This window comes from Ovis canadensis, chromosome 8 (genome assembly GCF_042477335.2).
Source record: "Ovis canadensis isolate MfBH-ARS-UI-01 breed Bighorn chromosome 8, ARS-UI_OviCan_v2, whole genome shotgun sequence".
NCBI lineage: Eukaryota > Metazoa > Chordata > Mammalia > Artiodactyla > Bovidae > Ovis > Ovis canadensis.
In genome coordinates, this window is record NC_091252.1 from 103,284,379 (window position 1) to 103,304,689 (window position 20,311).

At 42.6% G+C, this 20,311-nt stretch overlaps 1 protein-coding gene across 3 annotated transcripts; it reads left to right on the forward strand.

The window, feature by feature from the left end:
• The first annotated feature begins 18 nt into the window (after positions 1-18).
• TBP (TATA-box binding protein) lies at positions 19-17,183 on the forward strand. 3 transcript variants are annotated; one of them, XM_069599435.1, is made up of 8 exons: positions 19-299; positions 7,557-7,757; positions 9,283-9,686; positions 11,948-12,035; positions 13,407-13,498; positions 14,195-14,362; positions 15,735-15,829; positions 16,512-17,183. In XM_069599435.1, exons 2-8 carry the CDS (start codon positions 7,704-7,706, stop codon positions 16,589-16,591), a joined length of 981 nt encoding a protein of 326 aa, XP_069455536.1. In that variant the 5' UTR covers positions 19-299; positions 7,557-7,703; the 3' UTR covers positions 16,592-17,183. The 3 variants fall into 3 exon arrangements, with proteins under 3 accessions (XP_069455536.1, XP_069455535.1, XP_069455534.1); XM_069599434.1 differs by lacking the exon at positions 19-299 and adding an exon at positions 3,595-4,713; XM_069599433.1 differs by lacking the exon at positions 19-299 and adding an exon at positions 4,467-4,713 and having other exon boundaries at positions 7,554-7,757.
• Positions 17,184-20,311: the final 3,128 nt, after the last annotated feature.

Below are 20,311 nucleotides of genomic sequence, written 5' to 3' on the forward strand. Positions count from 1 at the left end.
CTCTATCTCGCGCCAGTCGTTGCTCCTGGAGGCCAGAGCCCTCCCTTTCCAGTCGGTAGCTATTGCCTGCTCTACGAAGAGACCTGGCAGTGAGGTACAGGCTTTCTTTTCCAGGCAAATATTCGAAATCACTCGTGATGGATAGAAATTTTAAAGTCTGAGCTTACAAAGACATTGGAAAAACTATGGAGCAACGGAAACTCGAAGAGTCTATTGAAGTGTAAATTCGGAAAGGGACTGGCATTACTTGACATAGTTGAAAATACACACACATCATGACCCAGCAGTTTCACGCCGAGGTATGTACCCTGGCCAGAAGACGTGAAAGAATGTTCATAAAGATGTTCTTAATGGCCCCAAACTGGAAATGAGCTAAATATCCATAAACTGCAGAATGGATAAAGCAACTGAGGGATGTGGATGTGCAAAAGCAAGCAAATTAACTGACTTTGGCTAGAGGGAAAGGTCCTCCTTGGCTAGGGATGGGTTGGAGGTTGTAGTGCTAGCAATACTGGGTTTCTTTACTTGATTTAATGTTTGCCTGCTCAGTAGATCAGGCGTGTCCGACTCTGCGACCACACGGACTATGCCCATCAGGCTCCTCTGTCCATGGGGTATTTACAGGCAAGACTACTGGAGCAGGTTGACATTTCCTCCAAGGGATCTTCCTCCCCCAGGGATCGAACGCCCATCTCCTGTGTCTCTTGTACTGGCAGGCAGGTTCTTGGCCAACGAGCCACCAGAGGAGCCCTTGGTTGCTGTTGCTCAGTCGCTAAGTCGTGTCTAACTCTTTGCAACCCCATAAACTGCAGCCCGATAGGTTTCCCTGTCCTTCACTATCTCCCAGAATTTGCTCAAACCCATGTCCATTGTGTTGATCACATCCAACCATCCCATCTTCTGTTGCCCCCCGCCCCCCTCCTCCAGGCTTCCTTCTGCCCTCATTCTTTTCTAGCGTCAGGGTCTTTTCTAATGAATCAGCTCTTTGCATCAAGTGGCCAAAGTATTGGAGCTTCAGCTTCAGTCTTTCCAATTAATGTTTAGGGTTGATTTCCTTTAAGATTGACTGGTTTGATCTCCTTGCTGTCCAAGGGACTCTCAAGAGTCCCTCCAACACCACAGTTCAATTCTTTGGCACTCAGCCTTCTTTATGGTCCAACTCTCACATCTGTACATAACTCTGGAAAAATCACAGCTTTGCCTATACAGACATTACCAGCAAAGTGATGTCTCTGATTTTTAATACACTGTCTCGGTTGGTCATAGCTTTCCTTCCAAGGAGCAAGCGTCTTTGAATTTCATGGCTGCAGTCACTGCAGTGATTTAGGAGCCCAAGATCAAATCTGTCACTGTCTCCACTGTTTCCCCGTCTATTTGCCATGAAGTGATGGGACCGGATGCCATGATCTTCATTTTCTGAATGTTGAATTTTAAGCCAGCTGTTTCACTCTCCTCTTTCATCCTCATCAAGAGGCTCTTTAGTTCCTTTTCGCTTTCTGCCATTAGAGTGGTATCATCTGCATATATGAGGTTGTTGATATTTCTCCAGGAAATCTTGATTCCAGCTTGAGGTTCATCCAGCCACACATTTTGCATGATGTACTCTTCATATAAGTTAAATAAGCAGGGTGACAGTGTATGGCCTTGATGTCCTCCTTTCCCAGTTTTGAACCCGTCCATTGTTCCATGTCTGGTTCTGTTGCTTCTTGACCTGCATACAAGTTTCTCAGGTGATAGATAAACTGGTCTGGTATTCCCATCTCTTTAAGAATTTTCCATTGTTTGTTGTGATCCACACAGTCAAAGGCTTTAGTGAAGTCAATGAAGCAGAAGTAGATGTTTTCCTGGAATTCCCTTGCTTTCTCTATGAGCCAATGGATGTTGGCAATTTGATTTCTGGTACCTCTGCCTTTTCTAAATCCAGCTTGTACATCCGGAAGTTCTTGGTTTATGTACTGCCCTTACTTGATTTAATACCATCTATTAATCTGTATACATGTTTACATACTTCTTTATATGAATATCATATTTTACAATTTAAAAATGTTAATTAAAAAAAGCAAGCAAGCCTTTGACTAATATAGAATGGACTGCCTGATATATACATGCAATTCTGGAAGCAGAAAAAGATTTTTGAAAAGTACTTTTTTTAATTAAAACTTTTCCTATACTTTACTGTAAACAAAGCATAAAAGAAAGGGTTTTCTTTGATGGTTATGGACAGAGAAGTATTGTATTTATTCAGGTACTGTCTTGGATACAAAAATTCTGTAAAATCTTTCCTATCCTTAAGGAGCACACAACCTCATTGATTATGTGAAGCACAAAGGAAGCAAGCTAACAAGCATTACAACCTGCAATTATGCCTAAATGAACCATAGGATATTAGAGATACCAAAGGAACATTTCATGCAAAGATGGGCATAATAAAGGACAGAAGTGCTATGGACCTAACAGAAGCAGAAGATATTAAGAAAAGGTGGCAAGAATACACATAAGAACTATACAAAAAAGCTCTTTATGACCCAGATAACCACAATGGTGTGATCACTCACCTAGAGCCAGGCATCCTGGAATGTGAAGTCAACTGGGTTTTAGGAAGCGTCACTACAGACAAAGCTAGTGGAGGTGATGGAATTCCAGTTGAGCTATTTCAAGTCCTAAAATATGCTGCTGTGAAAGTGCTGCACTCAACATGCCAGCAAATTTGGAAAACTCAGCAGTGGCCACAGGACTGGAAAAGGTCAGTTTTCATTCCAATCGCAAAGAAAGGCAATGCCAAAGAGTGTCCAAACTACTGCACAATTGCACTCATCTCACATGCTAGCAAAGTAATGCTCAAAATTCTCCAAGCCAGGCTTCAACAGTACTTGAACTGAGAACTTCCAGATGTTCAAGCTGGATTTAGAAAAGGCAAAGGAACCAGAAATCAAATTCCCAACATCCACTGGATCATTGAAAAAGCAAGAAAGTTCCAGAAAAACATCTATTTCTACTTTATTGACTATGCCAAAGCCTTTGACTGTGTGGATCACAACAAACTGTGGAAAATTCTGAAAGAGATAAGAATAGCAGACCATCTTACCTGCCTCCTGAGAAATCTGTATGCAGGCCAAGAAGCAACAGTTAGAACCGGACATGGAACAACAAACTGGTTCCAAATAGAGAAAGGAGTATGTCAGGACTGTATGTTGTCACCCTGCTTATTTAATTTATGTGCAGAGTACATCCTGTGAAATGCCGGGCTGGATGAAGCACAAGCTGGAATCAAGATTGCTGGGAGAAATATCAGTAGCTTCAGATATACAGATAACACCACCCTTATGCCAGAAAGTGCAGAGGAACTGAAGAGCCTCTTGATGAAAGTGAAAGAGGAGAGTGAAAAAGTTGGCTTAAAGCTCAACATTCAAAAAACTTAAGATAATGGCATCTGGTCCCATCACTTCATGGCAAATAGATGGGGAAACAATGGAAACAGTGACAGACTATTTTCTTGGGCTCCAAAATCACTGCAGATGGTGACTGCAGCCATGAAATTATAAGACGTTTGCTCTTTGGAAGAAAAGCTACGACTAACCTAGGCAGTGTATTAAAAAGCAGAGACATTACTTTGCTAACAAAGGTCTGTCTAGTCAAAGCTATTGTTTATCCAGTAGTCATGTATGGATGTGAGAGTTGGACTATAAAGGAAACTGAGCACTGAAGAATTGATGCTTTTGAACTGTGGTGTTGGAGAAGACTCTTGAGAGTCCCTTGGAATACAAGGAGATCAACCCAGTCCATCCTAAAGGAGATCAGTCCTGAATAGTCATTGGAAAGACTGATGCTCTAGCTCCAATCCTTTGGCCACCTGATGGGACAAAGTGACTCATTGGAAAAGACCCCGATGCTGGGAAAGATTGAAGGCAGGAGTACTGGAAGATAGAGAATGAGATGGTTGAATGGCATCACCGACTCGATGGACATGAGTTTGAGCAAGCTCTGGGAGTTGGTGATGGACAGGGAGGCCTGACGTGCTGCAGTCCATGGGGTCACAAGGAGTCTAACACGACTGAACGACTGAACTGAACTGAACCATAGGAGAGGTCCTCTGGGGTCCAAATTTACCTATAGTTCTTGTGACAAATGTGAAAAGACTTCAAAAGATGGCAGCAGGCCACCTGTTTTTTTTTTTTTTTTAATCATTCCACATGTTTGTGAATAGCTAACACTGCTTACCGCGCGCCAGGCACTGTTTATGCATTTCCTTAATTCTTCTCACATTGTTGGGACAAGCGGTATTACCATTCCATCCTGTACATGAAGAAACTGAGGTGGAGCGGTCTGGTAACTTGCTCAATGTCACACCGCTAGTTGGTTTAAACAGTCAATATTTGAAAATCAATATCTTGTCTACATCCAGCAGCGACCAATCAACATATTCTGGCAGGGCGGCCTCCCCCGGAAGCCAGAAGCGCTCCGCCCCGCCTCTTGTTTCTCTAAAGCCGAGTATCCAAGGGAGTCAGAGGAAGTCACCCGGCGCCCACACTTGGCGCGGCCGGCGCCCCTCGTGGGCAGCCTGCTAAAGCCGAGGGTGAAACTGGCGGAAGTGACGTTATCAACGCGCGCCCGGAGTCCTGTGGGATCGGGAAGGGTCGCCGTGGCGGGCGCCTGGGCCGCTGGGCGCTGAACTTCGTTTTCTCCGACCGGTAGTCGTCTCTGCAGTGACTCCAGGTACCCACCCTGTCAGCTTCTCTCTGAGAATTACTGCAGGGCGGTCCGTGCAACGACTCCCTGGGGGTGGTGGAGCGGAGAGGCGCGGAATGGAGCCGGAGACCGCGGGGGCCGTTCCTCTGGCTGGAGCTGCCGCCCCTTCGGCCTGTCCCGGCCGTGGCTCCCGCCCGGCGCCCGCTGCGGTGGTTCGAGAGCGGCTTCCCTGTTCGAGCGCTGGCGCCGGGCGCTGGTGGGGCCTGAGGCGGCACAGTCCCGCTCATCCGGGACCCTGCCATCCCTTAATTCTCTTTATTGAAAGGCATATTCACCCTGGCCTGTGCCCACCTGTCTTGATACCAACGGGGTAGTTTTATAATAAAGTTGCGCTTGAGACTTTTTAACGTTTTGTCAGAGGCCGGAGACTTGAGGCACGTTAGAGCATAATACACAGAAACAAAGGTGTCCTTGTCTAGGCCCTGGACAGTGTGGTTTCGCATGTAGTGCTCTAGGTAGGCGTCTCAGAAAAGATTATTCTTGACTGAGTTACGCAGAGACGAGGAGACTATACAGAATTTATTGATTCTTTTCCCTTATCAGTGATTATCTCCCCAAAATATCAAATTTGACGCGTCGGTTACCAAAAGATGAGGCGATGCTGCAAACAACTCTTCTGAGGATAAATTAGTGCAGTAATAACTGCCGGCTTTAAGGACACGGGAGGAAAGATGGTCGGTACCATCACTTCGAATTATAGATGAGCTCTAAACAATGGTAACATTAGGCCTCAACTACTTCCTCAGATTTTTTTCCCTAGACTTAGTTTGCAGAAGGGGGTCAGGAGCCACCAGTTTTGGATCAATCTGTTTGTATAAGTGAGTGGTTTCGATCCTGCCCTCATTATCTCTGGCCTCAAGCATAGCAGTGACTCTTAAAGGGAACTTCCAGGCTCCAGCTTTGTCTCTTGGAGCCCATTCCTACGTTCCTGCAGTAGCTCTGCTCGTGGTGCACTTCAGAACCTGGTCACTGCTTGCACTGCTTACATAACGTGACGTGACCCCACTGTCATCTGCTGCCTCACCGCTGCAGGAGCAGTCCACACAGTCACGCTTGGTTTGTTGCTTGCATGCTCTTTCAATTTTGTCTCTTTGTGCTTAACCTTTCTTCTGCCTGAAATGCTGAATGTAAATTCCTGCTCACCTTGCTAGACCCGAGTTAGGTGGTCCTTGCTTTATAAACACACTGTTCTGAACACTTGGCAGTTAACATTGCCTTCTTTTCTCTAGCATGTCTGCATTCATCTGGGGCCTCCCGGGTGGTTCAGTAGTGAGAAATCCACCCACAGTTGGAGGAGACACCAGTTCGATCCCTGGGCTGGGAAGATCCTCTGGAGAAGGAAGTGGCAACCCAGTCCAATATTCTTGCCTGGAAGATCCCGCGGACAGAGAAGCTTGGTGGACTGTATAGTCCATGTGGTTGCAAAAGAGCCGGGCGTGACCTAGCTACTAAATGGAACAGTGCATTCATCCATCATCAACATATCATGTGTCAGACACTGTACCAAGTATAGAGATTACAGAAACATACTCCTGGTTTCTTCACTCAAGGGGCTTAGCACAGTGTGTGTCTGCTGTTATAGCACTTAAGTTTTGCAGTGATTATTTGCATATCCCATACAAATTGAACTCTTTGATGCCAGAGACTATATCTGTATATCCTCTTAATTTTTATATTTGCTGCACTGTGTTGTTGTAATAGATTAACTGTCCAAGAGAGCATAATTTTCTTATATGTCTGTTTTCTGAAGCAGCTTTCTCTGTGTTTGGTCTGCTTTCCACTCAGGAGTTTGTAGGATATATAGTCTTCGGAGTCCTTTGTCCTTTCAGGGTCACTGCCAGATTCTGAGTGCTTTTTTATACAAGTACGTGCTTGAGGTACATGCGTGTCTTTGACATATAACTTGTAACTCTAAGATCTATATGTTCTGTGTGAGAAAACCGTACTAGATTGGTAACATTTAAACTGAAATCTAATAGTAATAGCTGACATTTATCCTGCGCTTGCTGTGTTATAACTGGATGCTGTTCTTAAGGTATTAATCAGTCCTGTTTGAATCAGTCCTCACAGCAGCCTTGCGCACAGTAGGAGTCCGTATGAACTAAACGGAATAAAAGGTCTTTCATTAGTCACTCGGTTCTTTAACCTAAAAGGAATTTCAGATGTGTAGCCAGTAAAGAGATGGTTTAAGGAAAGCCAGGTACGAGCATATTGGTATTTGTGTGCTCCGAAGAGGTAAAGGTATTACATATATAAAACACGATGTCTTATTTTTATGTCTGTACAGCTTCTATCACAGAATGGTATTTATTTAAGGTAGTCTCTCAATAAATGATCATGCCGAAGTGTATTGGATACAATTCAAAATTTATTACACTTAATGCCCAAGACATTGTAGAGGATAGAAAACAGAACGAAATATTTAAAAACTTAAATTCAGCCTAATAGTACCATGTACACAGTGCGTAGTAAATATTTCTACTCAGATATGACAGTTTCCTTAGGAATTTATTTTCCTTGGATATTTTCCCCCCAAAGTTTTGAATGCTGGTTATGTCCCTTACCATTCAACATTATAAGACTATAAATTGAACACATAAAAAACAGGTTTTGTCCTATTGACTGTTTTGCACGCAGTCATGAAAAACATGGAAGGGATAAGATTTCAGCTTTGTAAGGTGAAAGGAAATGGATTCCAGGATAGCTTGATTGGGTTTTTAAATTTGTTTTTGTATAACCATGAAACTGATTTATAAGGCTGTATAGCTTACCTGTATTCTTACATTAAACTTCAAATCTTTTCAAAGCAGCACCACCGTTTCTTGGTGTCCACGAAGATAACCCATAGAGCTGAGGAAGTCGCCAAGAATAGTGTGCTGGGGATGCTCTAGGAAAAGACTGAATGCTGAGGCAATTTCTAGTCCAAAGGTTTTTGATTTGCCAAGAAGGTGAACGTCATGGATCAGAACAACAGCCTCCCACCTTATGCCCAGGGTCTGGCCTCCCCTCAGGTAATGCAACTGGAGGGAGGGTGCACGTGGACAGAATCTGCACTGTTAGAGATACTGTGAAAGGGAAGGAAGGGAATTAAGCCATCTGTTGCTGAAAATGGACTTACATTTTTTAAAGTCTTCTTTATTTCATTGAGAATTTCCTTTAGATTTTTAATAGGCATGATAACGTTTAATTTGGGAAGTTTGGAAGCTAAAATATATATTTGTCTATAAGACTTAATCTTTTGATAAACACTTACGAAAGTGGTCCGAGTGATTACAGAGTGTTTGATTTTGTAAGTAACCTAATTATTTTCTAGCTTTATGTTTTCCTTTTTATGTTTAAAGTTCCAAATAACATATCTACTTTTAAAATTTTTAAATAACTTCTGTTAAATAAAAAAACCCATTTTAAGTGTGTGTTTTGATAAGTGTATGCACTTTTGAAAGTTCTGAAACATTTCATTTAGCCTAAAAATCCCTCTCTGCCCCTTTACAGTTACTCCCCTGGCCCCAGGCAACAGCTGATCCACTTTCCAGACGTAGAGGCAGCTTTCCCTGTGCTAGGGTACTGTGCAGGTGGCACCCTCCCAGTCAGTGTGTGCTTTCTGTGGGTCTGTCATCTTAGCCCAGCATAATGTTTGCATATATCAGCGAATTCCTTTTCATTGCCAAGTGGCCTCTTGTGTGGATGTAGCACAGTTTGTTTTCCAGTTGCTGACCTTAGGGCTGTTTCTAGGTTGAAGCAATTGGGAGTAAAGGTGCTGTATGTGTATAGTCTTCATGTCTGCTGTGTGTTTATTTCTCTTGGGTAGATACTCAGGAATGGGATTGCTGGGTCGTTGTGTAAGTGTGTGTTTAACTTTACAAGAAAGTGCCCTGCATGCTCTCAAGTCCTGCCGCAGCATGTGAGCATTCTCGTTGCTCCACACCCTCACCAGCACTTCTGTTTTCACTTGAGTCTAAAAGTGAAAGTGTTTTCCTGTTGACTTACGATCTTGAGCATTTTGTCAACTGCTTAGTAACTGTTCATGTATCTGCATTTGTAAAATGTCCTTCACATCTTTTGTCCGTTTTTTATTGGTCTGTTTGTTCATCTTTTATTGCATTTTGATTGTTCTTTATTCTGGATACAAGTTCTTTCTCAGATGTATGTATGGTAGATGTTTTCTCCTAATCTGTGTCTTAATTTTTAATTTTCTTAATGGTATCTTTCAAAGAATGGAAATTCTCAATTTTTTCACAGTCTTAGACCATTGTTACCCTCTAGAGCCTGAAGGGTTAAGCATCTTCCTAAATTCTCACGTGTTGTTCGTTGAATTTCACAGCTAGGTCTACTTCCACACCCTAAGCTCTTACCTACTAGCTCTGTGCTACTGGGCTGCGGTGAAGAAGAAAGTGAGGGGTGTGAGATGATGGCCCAACAGCCCCATTTATTCTCGGACGGTGCCTGTCTGCACATCTCACCTGCACTTCTGCCAGCCGAGTTCTGCAGATGCTTGACACCAGCCAGTCTAACCCATTGTTCTCTAACTGCCCACAGGGTGCCATGACTCCTGGAATCCCTATCTTTAGTCCAATGATGCCTTACGGCACAGGACTGACTCCACAGCCTATTCAGAACACCAACAGTCTGTCTATTTTGGAGGAGCAGCAACGGCAGCAGCAGCAGCAGCAGCAGCAGCAGCAACAGCAGCAGCAGCAACAGCAGCAGCAGCAGCAGCAACAGCAGCAGCAGGCGGCAGTGGCAGCTGTCCAGCAGTCGACGTCCCAGCAGGCAACCCAGGGGCCCTCGGGCCAGACACCACAGCTCTTCCACTCACAGACTCTTACGACTGCACCCTTGCCGGGCACCACTCCCTTATACCCCTCCCCCATGACCCCCATGACCCCCATCACCCCTGCCACGCCAGCCTCAGAGAGCTCCGGGATCGTGCCGCAGCTGCAGTGAGTTCTCCTTGGTGCCCTGCCCCTGCCCTGGAGGGACCCCCACAGCTGCGCTGCTGTTCTCTGCTCTCAGATGGATTGATTCACTTGTGTAGTGTTACTGGTGATCATGCATCAAAACATGCTTTATCTTACTTGAGAAAGGGAAGGGAAGCTGTCTTAGTGAGTCAGTGCCCCCAGTAAAGGTCTCTCAGGACATCTTCAGGAATTTGGTAGCTGTGCTTAGATGCTTGGGCCAGTGAAGTCCAGTTTGGATTGCATTATTGTTGTTGATATTTCACTGTAGCTGATTAACCAGATCAAGCCTTATATAGTCTCCCTCCCTTGCGGTATTATAAGTCTTTGGAAAGATTAATTGCAAAGTCACAGAATCATCATTGTTCATAGTGGTCCCTGTTTTTCTTCATTGTTTATTATAAGGGCTGCATATAAATCTTTGAGAGCTGTGTCCTTCCCACAAGCTGAGGATGGCTGTTCTTGCCCTAAATGGATCTTTCTACCTATGTGCAGTGGGTCCTGTATGTAACAGGAAAAGGGTAGGGGGACAGGTAGGGAAAATTTCTCCTCCCTGAAAAACAGATATCCTCATATCTGTCAGTAAGAATTTTATAGCTTTTGCCATGAGGAAGCTTATAACCACATGAAGGGTTATTTGTAATAATACATCACCCAGTTTTCATGCCAGTCATTCCTAATCATTTTTAGAACTAAGTAATGTTTAATCATGGATCATGACTGTTACACAGAGACCTAAATCTTGCCCTGGGTGTGTGTTTGGTCTGAAACAATTTAAAAAAACAAAATAATGTTAATGATTTTAGAAAGATAAGCACTTATTAGTTCACCTTTGAAAATACCATATGCTGTTGTCTTGCATAGTTACCTGGCTCCTATGCCCATTTAAGTTTGCACCTTTGGTTTAAATTGTAATTTATACCCAGTTCAGATGGGTGTTTATTTCTTGCCAGCACCTTAATATTTCTGGTATTCCACAAAGCATCCCCCAAAGTTCACAGAATTGTGGAAATTAAATAACATACTTTTAAACAGCCAGTGGATCAGAGATCACAGGGGCAATTAGAAAATAGTTAAGACAAAAATGAAAATACTGTATAGGGCTTCCCAAGTGGTGCTAGTGGTATAAAGAATTGCCTGCCAGTGCAAGAGGTGCAAGAGATGTGGTTGGATCCCTGGGTCAGGAAGATCCTCTGGAGTAAGAAATGCAACCCACTCCAGTATTCTTGCTTGGAAAATTCCACGGGCAGAGAAGCCTGATAGACTTAATGGAAGCCTGATGGAGCACGGAACATATTTGGGATGCAGCAAATATGGTGCTGAGGGTGAGATTTATAGCTGCAAAGGATCACATTAAAAAAAAAAATTCAAAGCAATAACATTACAACTAGAAAAAGAGCAAACTAAACCAAAAACTGTAAGAAGGAAGGAAATAATGATTAGAGCAGAGATAGATGAAATAGAGACAAAGAAACACTAGAGAAAATCAATGAAACAAAAGATTGGTTCTTTGAAAAAATCAACATGTAGTTAGACTAACAAAAAGTGAAGACTCAGAGTGCTAAAATCAGAAAGGACAGTAGGGATGTTGCTACCGATTCTATGAAGTAAATAGATAAAGTTATGGGAACTTGTGTATATAAAATTGATTAGAAGAAAACAGATGTATAAAAATATTAAAAATGAAAAGGGAGTTTTTGTCTCCCGCCTGCGATGCTGTGAGGCGCAGGCGCCTCAGCACAGTTACGGAGGGGCTGCTCCGGAATACCAGTTGCCCCCTGACATCAGGGGGAGCAGAGGGCGGGGTGGGGGGCCCCCAAAGAGAGGAGAAAGAGAGTTAAAAAAGTTCATTGGACCTATGTAATAAATATCAGTGTCTGGTTTTCTTGATCTACTGAGCGTTAATTGGAAGAAAAAGGTTTCCTTCCTTTGTCAGAGATAATTTAATTTTTGTTTGTCCAAGATACTTATTTTGAAAGAAGGTATATACATGCCTCACTTAGGCATGTATATACAGAGCAGTTTCTTCATCTGAAGATGGCAGTATTAATAGTTATTACTTCATAGTGTATTGTGAGTACTAAGTGAGGTTATCTTTGTATTATGTTGGCATGGTGTTTGGTACTTGTTTGAACACTTAATGTCAGCAATTAAAAAATTTGTTTAATTAAAAAAAATTAGGAAAGATTGTGTTTTTTAGATAACTAACAGTAAATAATCATGTTTTCTTTTCAAATTTTTTACAGAAATATTGTATCCACAGTGAATCTTGGTTGTAAACTTGACCTCAAGACCATTGCACTTCGTGCCCGAAATGCTGAGTATAATCCCAAGGTCAGAACAATTGTATCAAACCACAGTGATAACAGAATTTTCTTCCAGAGGTCTTTCGATTAAAAAGAATATGTTGTGTTTAAGTTTGTTGACACCAACCAAACAAGAATTTAAAGCAAAATATGTAGCGTTTTTGTTGAATAACTGCCAAGTAAGAGACTGTCAGGGTACAGCAGTCCACAGGGTAAAGTCTCGCACTCACTGTGAGGGGTCATGCACAGTTACTGAGAAAAGTATGTAGTGCGGCCCCATTTGCGTTTTGAAGACTATGTAGAATAGAATGCCAGGCTACTTGGAAGTTACTTCAGAGAAATGCAATTGGGGAATTGGGAAAGGGGCATTTGAATGAGACAAGATTAGCCAAGAACTAGTAATTGTTAAAGTTGGATAATAAGCACAAGGAAGTTTAATATATTTTTCTACCTTTGTATAACTGCCAAGTTTTTTGTTTTTAAATAAAAAGATTAAGAAGAAAATACCTACAAATTTTCAGATTTTAAGATAGCAACCTAATGCATATGGCAAATCTGTATGAGTATAGCTTTATAAGAATTAACCTTTTGTCTATCATAATTTTATTAAGTTGAATACATAATTTTACATTTTTTTTTTCTAATGAAATGATAGTAGTTATCCAACCAGTAAAACTGGTTAAAGGAATTTAGGAAATGTAAAAAACTATAGAAGGAATTTAGAAAATGCTAAATAATTAGACATTTCCTGGGACTTGTATAAACTAGAATATAATGCTACCATTTTTACATGGTGGTAAAGTTAGAAGGAAGACAGATCATAGTTTTTAAATTAAAATTGTTAAAGCTATCTAACTTATCAGAGTCATCTTCATTAGAAATATGTGAATTTCTGTGTGTAATTAGGTAGCAGATATCACATTTTTAGAGAAGCCACTGCATTTGTATAAATGCCAGTAAAGCAGTGCAGTTTCTAAGAGTCTACGGGAATGGGGAGGTCGCTTCACTGTGTGCTGATGTGCTTGTAATCTGATATATTCCTTCTGGAGGTGGAAAGGTTTGTAAGTTGATTTGCCTAAAAAATCATTAATAAAACAGAAAATTCACAGGTAAAGTTTTGCAGATATTATTTATCTTCAGTTGTTGGGATGTCATGACAGAATCCAAAACTCTCGGCCCAGCTGCCTCTGTCGTCACAGTTGACGTGTTTGTTTCCTATGCAAAAGCATGTGTGCCACGTGGCGATGGAAGGGAGTCCTGTAAGGAAACACGTGACAGGTGTCGTAACTGGCTCAGCACCAGGTCCCTCTCGTTGTCTGGGATGCTCCTGTTGTTGTGTAGGTCTCCTGATGGAAGTCAGCAGTCTGACCTCATTAACTGTTGTCTCTGGCTGTTCCAGCGGTTTGCAGCTGTCATCATGAGAATAAGAGAGCCCCGCACCACCGCACTGATATTCAGCTCTGGGAAGATGGTGTGCACGGGAGCCAAGAGGTGGGTTAGAGGAGCTCCTTGTCCAGGCCTGCATGTTACAGAGACGGCTGTGCCATGGCATCTAGGGCTAGGCTGCTGCTTTAATGCAGACACAGTGTTACTGTTGCTTTCGTATTAAAGTAGTTGATTCTCATCACCTTAGACAGTGGCGGCTTCATTTTCTTAACAATAGGCGTTAGTTTAGGACGTGTGTTCCAACCTTATTTCTGTGTAACTCAGCGTGTATACGTGCCAGACTTTCGGCATTCGTGACTGTGCACTTGATAGCCTTTTGTCAACAATGATGCTATGGCTTTCATTCTGCTTTTGTTACAGAAGCCCTGCACTGCTAAGTCATATTTTATCCAACAAGTCAGTTCTAGGAATGGATAAAGAAAGACATACCATAAAAGAGGAATTAGTGTACACATTCTTTGAGCATAAATCTCATCAGTATTTTCCTATCAAAGTGACGCTTGTTGGTTTTCATCTTAGTACAAATTTGTGGGCTTAAATACAGCAATATTCATGATAATGGTGATGCTGATATTATACTTCATATCCATGAAATCTGGGGCTATCAATAATTTGGTGACTTGAAAGGTACTCGTTTTGGTAGGCCTGCAGTTTTCTGTCAAGGATGTGGGAAAGTTTCTCTCGTCTAAATAATTGCGTCAGCTGTCTTTGAGAATGAATAGCTCGCTTTTTCTTCCCTAGTGAAGAACAGTCTAGACTAGCAGCAAGAAAGTATGCCAGAGTTGTACAGAAGTTGGGCTTTCCAGCTAAGTTCCTGGACTTCAAGATTCAGAACATGGTGGGGAGCTGTGATGTGAAGTTCCCTATAAGGTTAGAAGGCCTTGTGCTAACCCACCAACAATTCAGTAGGTAAGTCTGAAATACATGGGGTGGTTGCTTTTGTCAACAATTTAAAGTTATGATCTATTTAAACATTGTTCATGGTAAAACTTAAGCAGAATAATCAGTTCAGTTCAGTTCAGTCGCTCAGTCGTATCCGACTCTTTGCGACCCCGTGAATTGCAGCATGCCAGGCCTCCCTGTCCAACTCCCGGAGTCCACTCAGACTCACGTCCATCAAGTCGGTGATGCCATCCAGCCGTCTCATCCTCTGTCGTCCCCTTCTCCTCCTGCCCCCAATCCCTCCCAGCATCAGAGTCTTTTCCATTGAATAATTAGTAAGAACAAATGATACACTGATAGGTACATTTATTGCTGAAGTGTCTTCCCGATTTCTTTGGTAGTACCTACTGTGCTCACCAGCCTCCTACTTCTCTATCTTGTAACTCAGTGACACCCAGAACTCCCCTTTACTGGCATGAAATTGATTCCCTTCTGTATGTTTCATCATTTTATTGCTCAATAAATACATTTTAAATGAACAAATGAAACCCACAACCTCTTGTATCAGTTTTCCCCCCAGTTGTTTGAGTCTTTTGTTCTACTTCCTGAAGAAGACTTCAAAGGCAGGTGGTCCTTGATCACCTCTCACAGCCTGTCTGCTCACAGCAGCCCCCATGGCTTATCATGCCCCTCTTGCACCAGGACCCTTGCACATCCCACTTTTATCCCTGGCACACTCTACTGTCACTTTTTACCTAAGAAACTCCCACTGGCATTTCATGTATCCATCCCAGCGTCTCCCTTCCTCAGAGAAGCCTGCCTTGAATTTTCCAGTAAGTTAAACACGGTCATACATCCTGTTTTCAATCTAACAAAGTGAGATTACTAGGGTTAGAACAAAATCGTACCAATAGTGCATTTAATCAGATAAAACAGGGCAAGGTTCAGTCTCCAACCAGTGTCTTTTCTGGCACTTTGGTTAAATTGCCTGAGCAAACGTAGCAGCTAGAAGATATTTCACTTTAAGGAGATGCGATGTGAATGATTAGAAAATCAACTGTGTGACTGGCAGATCTTATAGATGGATAATTACTGGGCTCTTTTAAGTTGATATAAACTTGTCCAGAATGAAACTTGATAAAAGATCAGAGACTACAGAACACATTTATAAAACTCTTGTTCTTATGTCAGGAAATCCAGATTCATTAGAAACAGAATTAGTTGGTCTTCAAGTGCTAGTGACAGGTCAGCCTCACTGGCCAAATGCTGCTTGCAGAACTGGGCTTCACCCCCTCCTTAGTTTGTGGCTAGCCCAGTGCTTTCCCTTGGTCAGGTCCTCGTGTTTTCTAAAGGCATGAGCAGCTGCTAATCCAAACTGTTGTTGCTATTTTCCTTCTAGTTATGAGCCGGAGTTATTTCCTGGTTTAATCTACAGAATGATCAAACCGAGAATTGTTCTCCTTATTTTTGTTTCTGGAAAAGTTGTATTAACAGGTAAGTTGTAACAGAAAGTAGTGGTTGAAGTTTTGAAAGTGTCGAGAGTGGCATTTTCTCAGTACTTGGAAGTAATATCACAGTGTTGGGACAGCTAATTAGTGACTTGCAGAGAAGCTTTGCCGCTTTTCTCTCTTCCTCAACACTGACGGGGAACATCCACCAGAGGTGGTGAGCTGAGGAAAGTCAGATCACAGCCTTGCTGACGGAAGCATCACCTTGGCGGGGAGGGGTGGAGGTGAGCATTACATTGCATAATAGATGGTGTTTTAAGTTGGGTACCATCGTCTAAGACTTTGGTTTCCCTCAGCATTATCATTTTGCCTCAACAAAAGAAGATGCAAAAAGGCTTGGCTGAAAGCGGCAGTTGAGAGAATGGACCTCTGTCACTGCCAACCGCTGCCCTGCTGGGCCCTGCCCTGGTGCAGAGACAGCAGCTGCCATGTGGGCAGACTAGGCATGGGAGGTGCAGTCATCTGTCTTGTTGCTTTGGTAATTCTTTTTTCAAAAAGCCAAATTAAGAAAATGCCACTTTAAAAACAAAAATATGATGGTGGCAAGGGATCCCATTGTGAATGTTTTGATGCCTGCATCTGTCTTACTGGACATGGAGAGAATTGTGCCTTTGTGGTTTTGTTAAGAAACGCCATTTCAGACTCTTGTACTCCACTTGTCTTCGTAGGTGCTAAAGTCAGAGCAGAAATTTATGAAGCCTTTGAGAACATCTACCCTATTCTGAAGGGCTTCAGGAAGACGACGTAATGGCTGCTGTGTTCTCCTGCCTCCCCCACCCACTTTTTTTTTTTAAACCAGTCGGTTTTGGTACACTCAGTGGTGGTGTGGGCGGCCCCACGTGGTAGAGGATGGGCGTCTGGTTGTAGGGTGCAGCACCAGGTGGAGCTCTTCCACGTGTGCCCCCATGGGGTGCCGGAGGGGTGTTGTTTCTGCACAGAGAACACCAGAGCGTCCCTGTAAGTGGCTCAAACTGTGCTGCTATACGGGCAGTGCTGCCTGTTATTTATATTTAGATTTTAAACACTTACTGCTGTTGACAAGTTGGTTTAAGGGACAAAACTAAGTGTTAAAGCCACCTCAACAATTGATTGGACTTTATTTTGTTTAATTTCTTCCCCATAAACCACAGTTTTTATATTTCTACCAGAAAAGTAAAACTCTTTTTTAAAAGTGTTGTTTTCTAATTTGTAACTCCTGAGGGTTATTTTTGTGCCAGACACATTCCGCCTTTTCAGTATTGCAGGACAGAATAGAAATGCATTAATGAAAACAAATGGCTGTACATATTTTTCTTCCTTCAGAGTACTCTGTACAATAAATGCTGTTTATAAAAGTGTTAGATTGATGTTGTAAATGAAACTTTGTAAGATTCATGTGATCATACTGTTAAAAAAATTGTATTTTAGATATAATGCGTGAAACCATTTCAGTGTTTGCTTGCTCGCTTCAATCAGCATCTCATTGTTGCAATGAAAGTGGCAGGATTGTGAAAATTCACAGTTGCTCACAAAGCGTGTTCATTGCATCCCTTATATTGAGCACCTTCTAGTTCCCACATACCTTAATTCTCACAAAACCTGTAATCAGGTTTTGTTGCTCTTACACAAGGCAGGCAAACTAGGTCCCACCTGAGGATCTGCCCCAGGTTACAGAGCAGGTAAGTGGCAAACATGGGTTCTAAGCCAAAGGCCTTCATGGTTAGAACTGGGGTAGTCCCAACAGACTCACAGATGGGTGTCTGTTGTGCTCATGAATATCAGGTTAACATGTATAAGTTTTGGGGTTTCATCATATGTGATGTGTGTGATTTTAATTGTACAAATTGTTTTTCAGACAGCTCAGAGGTATATAATCAGGAAGGTAAGTTTCTTCTTCCTTCTGTTTGCCCTGAGAACAGTCTGTAGTTAACTACAGACTGGTGTTTCCTCAGCTCTCTTCTGTTCAAATTCTTTCCCTTGGGGGTGCCTTTCTCCGTATTTGGAGAATACAGTAACGCATACGTTTGATTTTATAGCCTCCTTTTTGTAGTCACTGCATCTCACACATATTTGCGTGACAGACATACTTCCGTGACATGGAACTCAGTGGTGTCGTATCATCTCTTACGTTCCTTGATGTACTCAGTCATCTCCTGACTGACAGTCATTCACGTTATCTGCGGTGTTTCACTGGTACTAACAGTGCAGCAGGGAGCATCCTTTTGTGCACTTGTGGGGAGCAGAGGTGACTCTGGAGCGACACTCCTCGGGGTCACTGTGTTACAGAAGTCGCACATCCCAGGTGTTAATAGGTCCAACCGGAGTATAGTCCAGAAGTCATTAGTGATGCCAGCAACATATGAACTCATCCGAAAGACACCATTCTAGTAGTATCTCCTTCTATCCAAGAATTGTCTCCACATGTAGCTCTTCTCTTAGGTTCTTCAGGGAAGTGTCATAATTTTTTTTTAGGGCTTTTACATTTCATAGAAGTTAATTCCTAAGTATTTTATAGTTTCTTAGTAATGGTATTTTTCAGAATACTTTAAAATTGTCGTTGATATATTTATCTATTTCCAATCCCTTGACTGAACTTAAACACACAGGAAACCCAATACACGTTTCACATAACGTATTATTCAGAGGCAGACACCCCAGCAGCCACCAGCCAGAACCTTGCAAGCCATCCTAGGAGCTCCTCCTCATGGTCCTGTCCAGACACACACCCCCATAACCATTATCCTTTTATAGTAATTACCAAACACCAATATCGATTAGTCTTCCATTTTAATAAATTGGTATGTTTTTATGTGTTTTATTCTTGAAGTTCCCCGCCATCTCACTTAAGGAAATTTACATGCTTGTTTGGTGAGTGGTTTCTTAGTCTGTCTTGCTGTTGCCAAAGTCCAGACAGTGCAGTCAGCACGCCCTGTTCTGTTCCCTGAAGGTGGGTGGCTGCATCTGAAGGCTTGATCCCTTTATAGAGACTCTTAAGTAGTGGTATTAGAAATTGAATGTCTGATTATCTCCTTCTCATTGATCCATTAATTCATTAGGTTGTAAAAGATGAAATTTTAATCATTTTTTCATTATTTGTTGGAAAACTTTGTTTATAGTGATATACTTCACATAGCAGGATAAGTGCTTATTTTCCCTTTAAAATTTCTCAAGATAAAAATGCCTTGTGTTCATATTAATACATCCAATCCAGACTACAGGGCTTTTAGTCAGCTCTGTATTATTTTTAAATTTATTATAATTGGAAGATAATAACTTCAGTGTTATAATGGTTTTTGCCATACATCAGCGTGAGTCAGCCACAGGTATACAGGTGTACCCCCATCAGCTCTGTTAATGTATTTTATGCTTAGAACCCTTAATTTTTAAAGACACAAGGGATGATGAGTTAGAACAACAGAGTACCACCACCAATACGATTATGAAAAGCACTGAAACGTCTTTTCTTCACTGTAATCTCTGAACTGTTGAAGGATGAGACCGGCATCAGCATCTGAAGTAAGAGGGGGTGGATGCACTGCTCTCTGCAGTGGGGTAAGCTGCCTGGTCTGCCGGTGTCCAGGCCAAGCCCAGGCTGGGCGGGGGGTGGGGTGGGGCATGTGCTCTGGCAGTTTGATGTCCTCCGCAGGAGCAGCTGCTGGGTCCTGCATCAGTCATTTCACGGTCGTTAAGGTTTGTAAACGTGTCTTCACATTTCTAGGGACAACTGAGTTACTTTTTTAATCTAAGTTTTAAATTTTTTAGTTATTTCAACTAGCTGCTGTTTTTGGACATGGCTGCCAAGTCAGTGCTGTGATTTGGATGTCTGTGTCCGAGTGGAAATGCCCTGTGAACTCACTGTCATCTCCAGACCATGGCAGGAATATATACCTAAAGTACCTTGGCTGATTACCACACGCCTGCAAGCCTGTGTATGTAGACATCCAGGGATGTCTCCAAATAGACCACACGGAATTCACTTAAAAAGTCCTTAGCAGTCAGGGTGCTGTCCTGTTTTGGCAAACGTGCATCTGAGTGAGTTTGGACTATGAAGGTCCCAGTAGATCAGTTCTCCAGTGAGCTTCCTGCCAAGTGTGTGACTGCTGCCATACTGTCTCAGTAGCCCCAGGCTGTGTCCCCTTAGTTACGGTGATCCTCGCCGACTTAGCACTCCTGGCTCCGGGACTGTAATGCCATTCTCTCCCTCTGAAAGTTGGATTCAACAGTCTCTCCATGGGATTCCATACTGCAGTTCCGCATAGATTGCTACGTTTAACTATTTAATATACACACCTGGCGGCTCAAGATGGTGAGGAATCCCCCAGCAATGTGGGAGACCTGGGTCTGATCCTAGGGTTGGGAAGATCCCCTGGAGAAGGGGATGGCCACCCACTCCAGTATTCTTACCTGGATAATTTCATGGGCTGAGGAGCCTGGCGGGCTACAGTCCATGAGGCTGCAGAGTCGGACACGACTGAGTGCCTAGCAGCAC

What these genes read in the sequence shown, in the direction of transcription:
- TBP (XM_069599435.1), top strand. Translation starts at nt 7,704, where the DNA reads ATGGATCAGAACAACAGCCTCCCACCTTATGCCCAGGGTCTGGCCTCC. An exon ending in GTGTGCACGGGAGCCAAGAG is followed by an intron (nt 13,499 to 14,194) that starts GTGGGTTAGAGG and finishes TTTCTTCCCTAG; the next exon opens with TGAAGAACAGTCTAGACTAG. An exon ending in TGGAAAAGTTGTATTAACAG is followed by an intron (nt 15,830 to 16,511) that starts GTAAGTTGTAAC and finishes TTGTCTTCGTAG; the next exon opens with GTGCTAAAGTCAGAGCAGAA.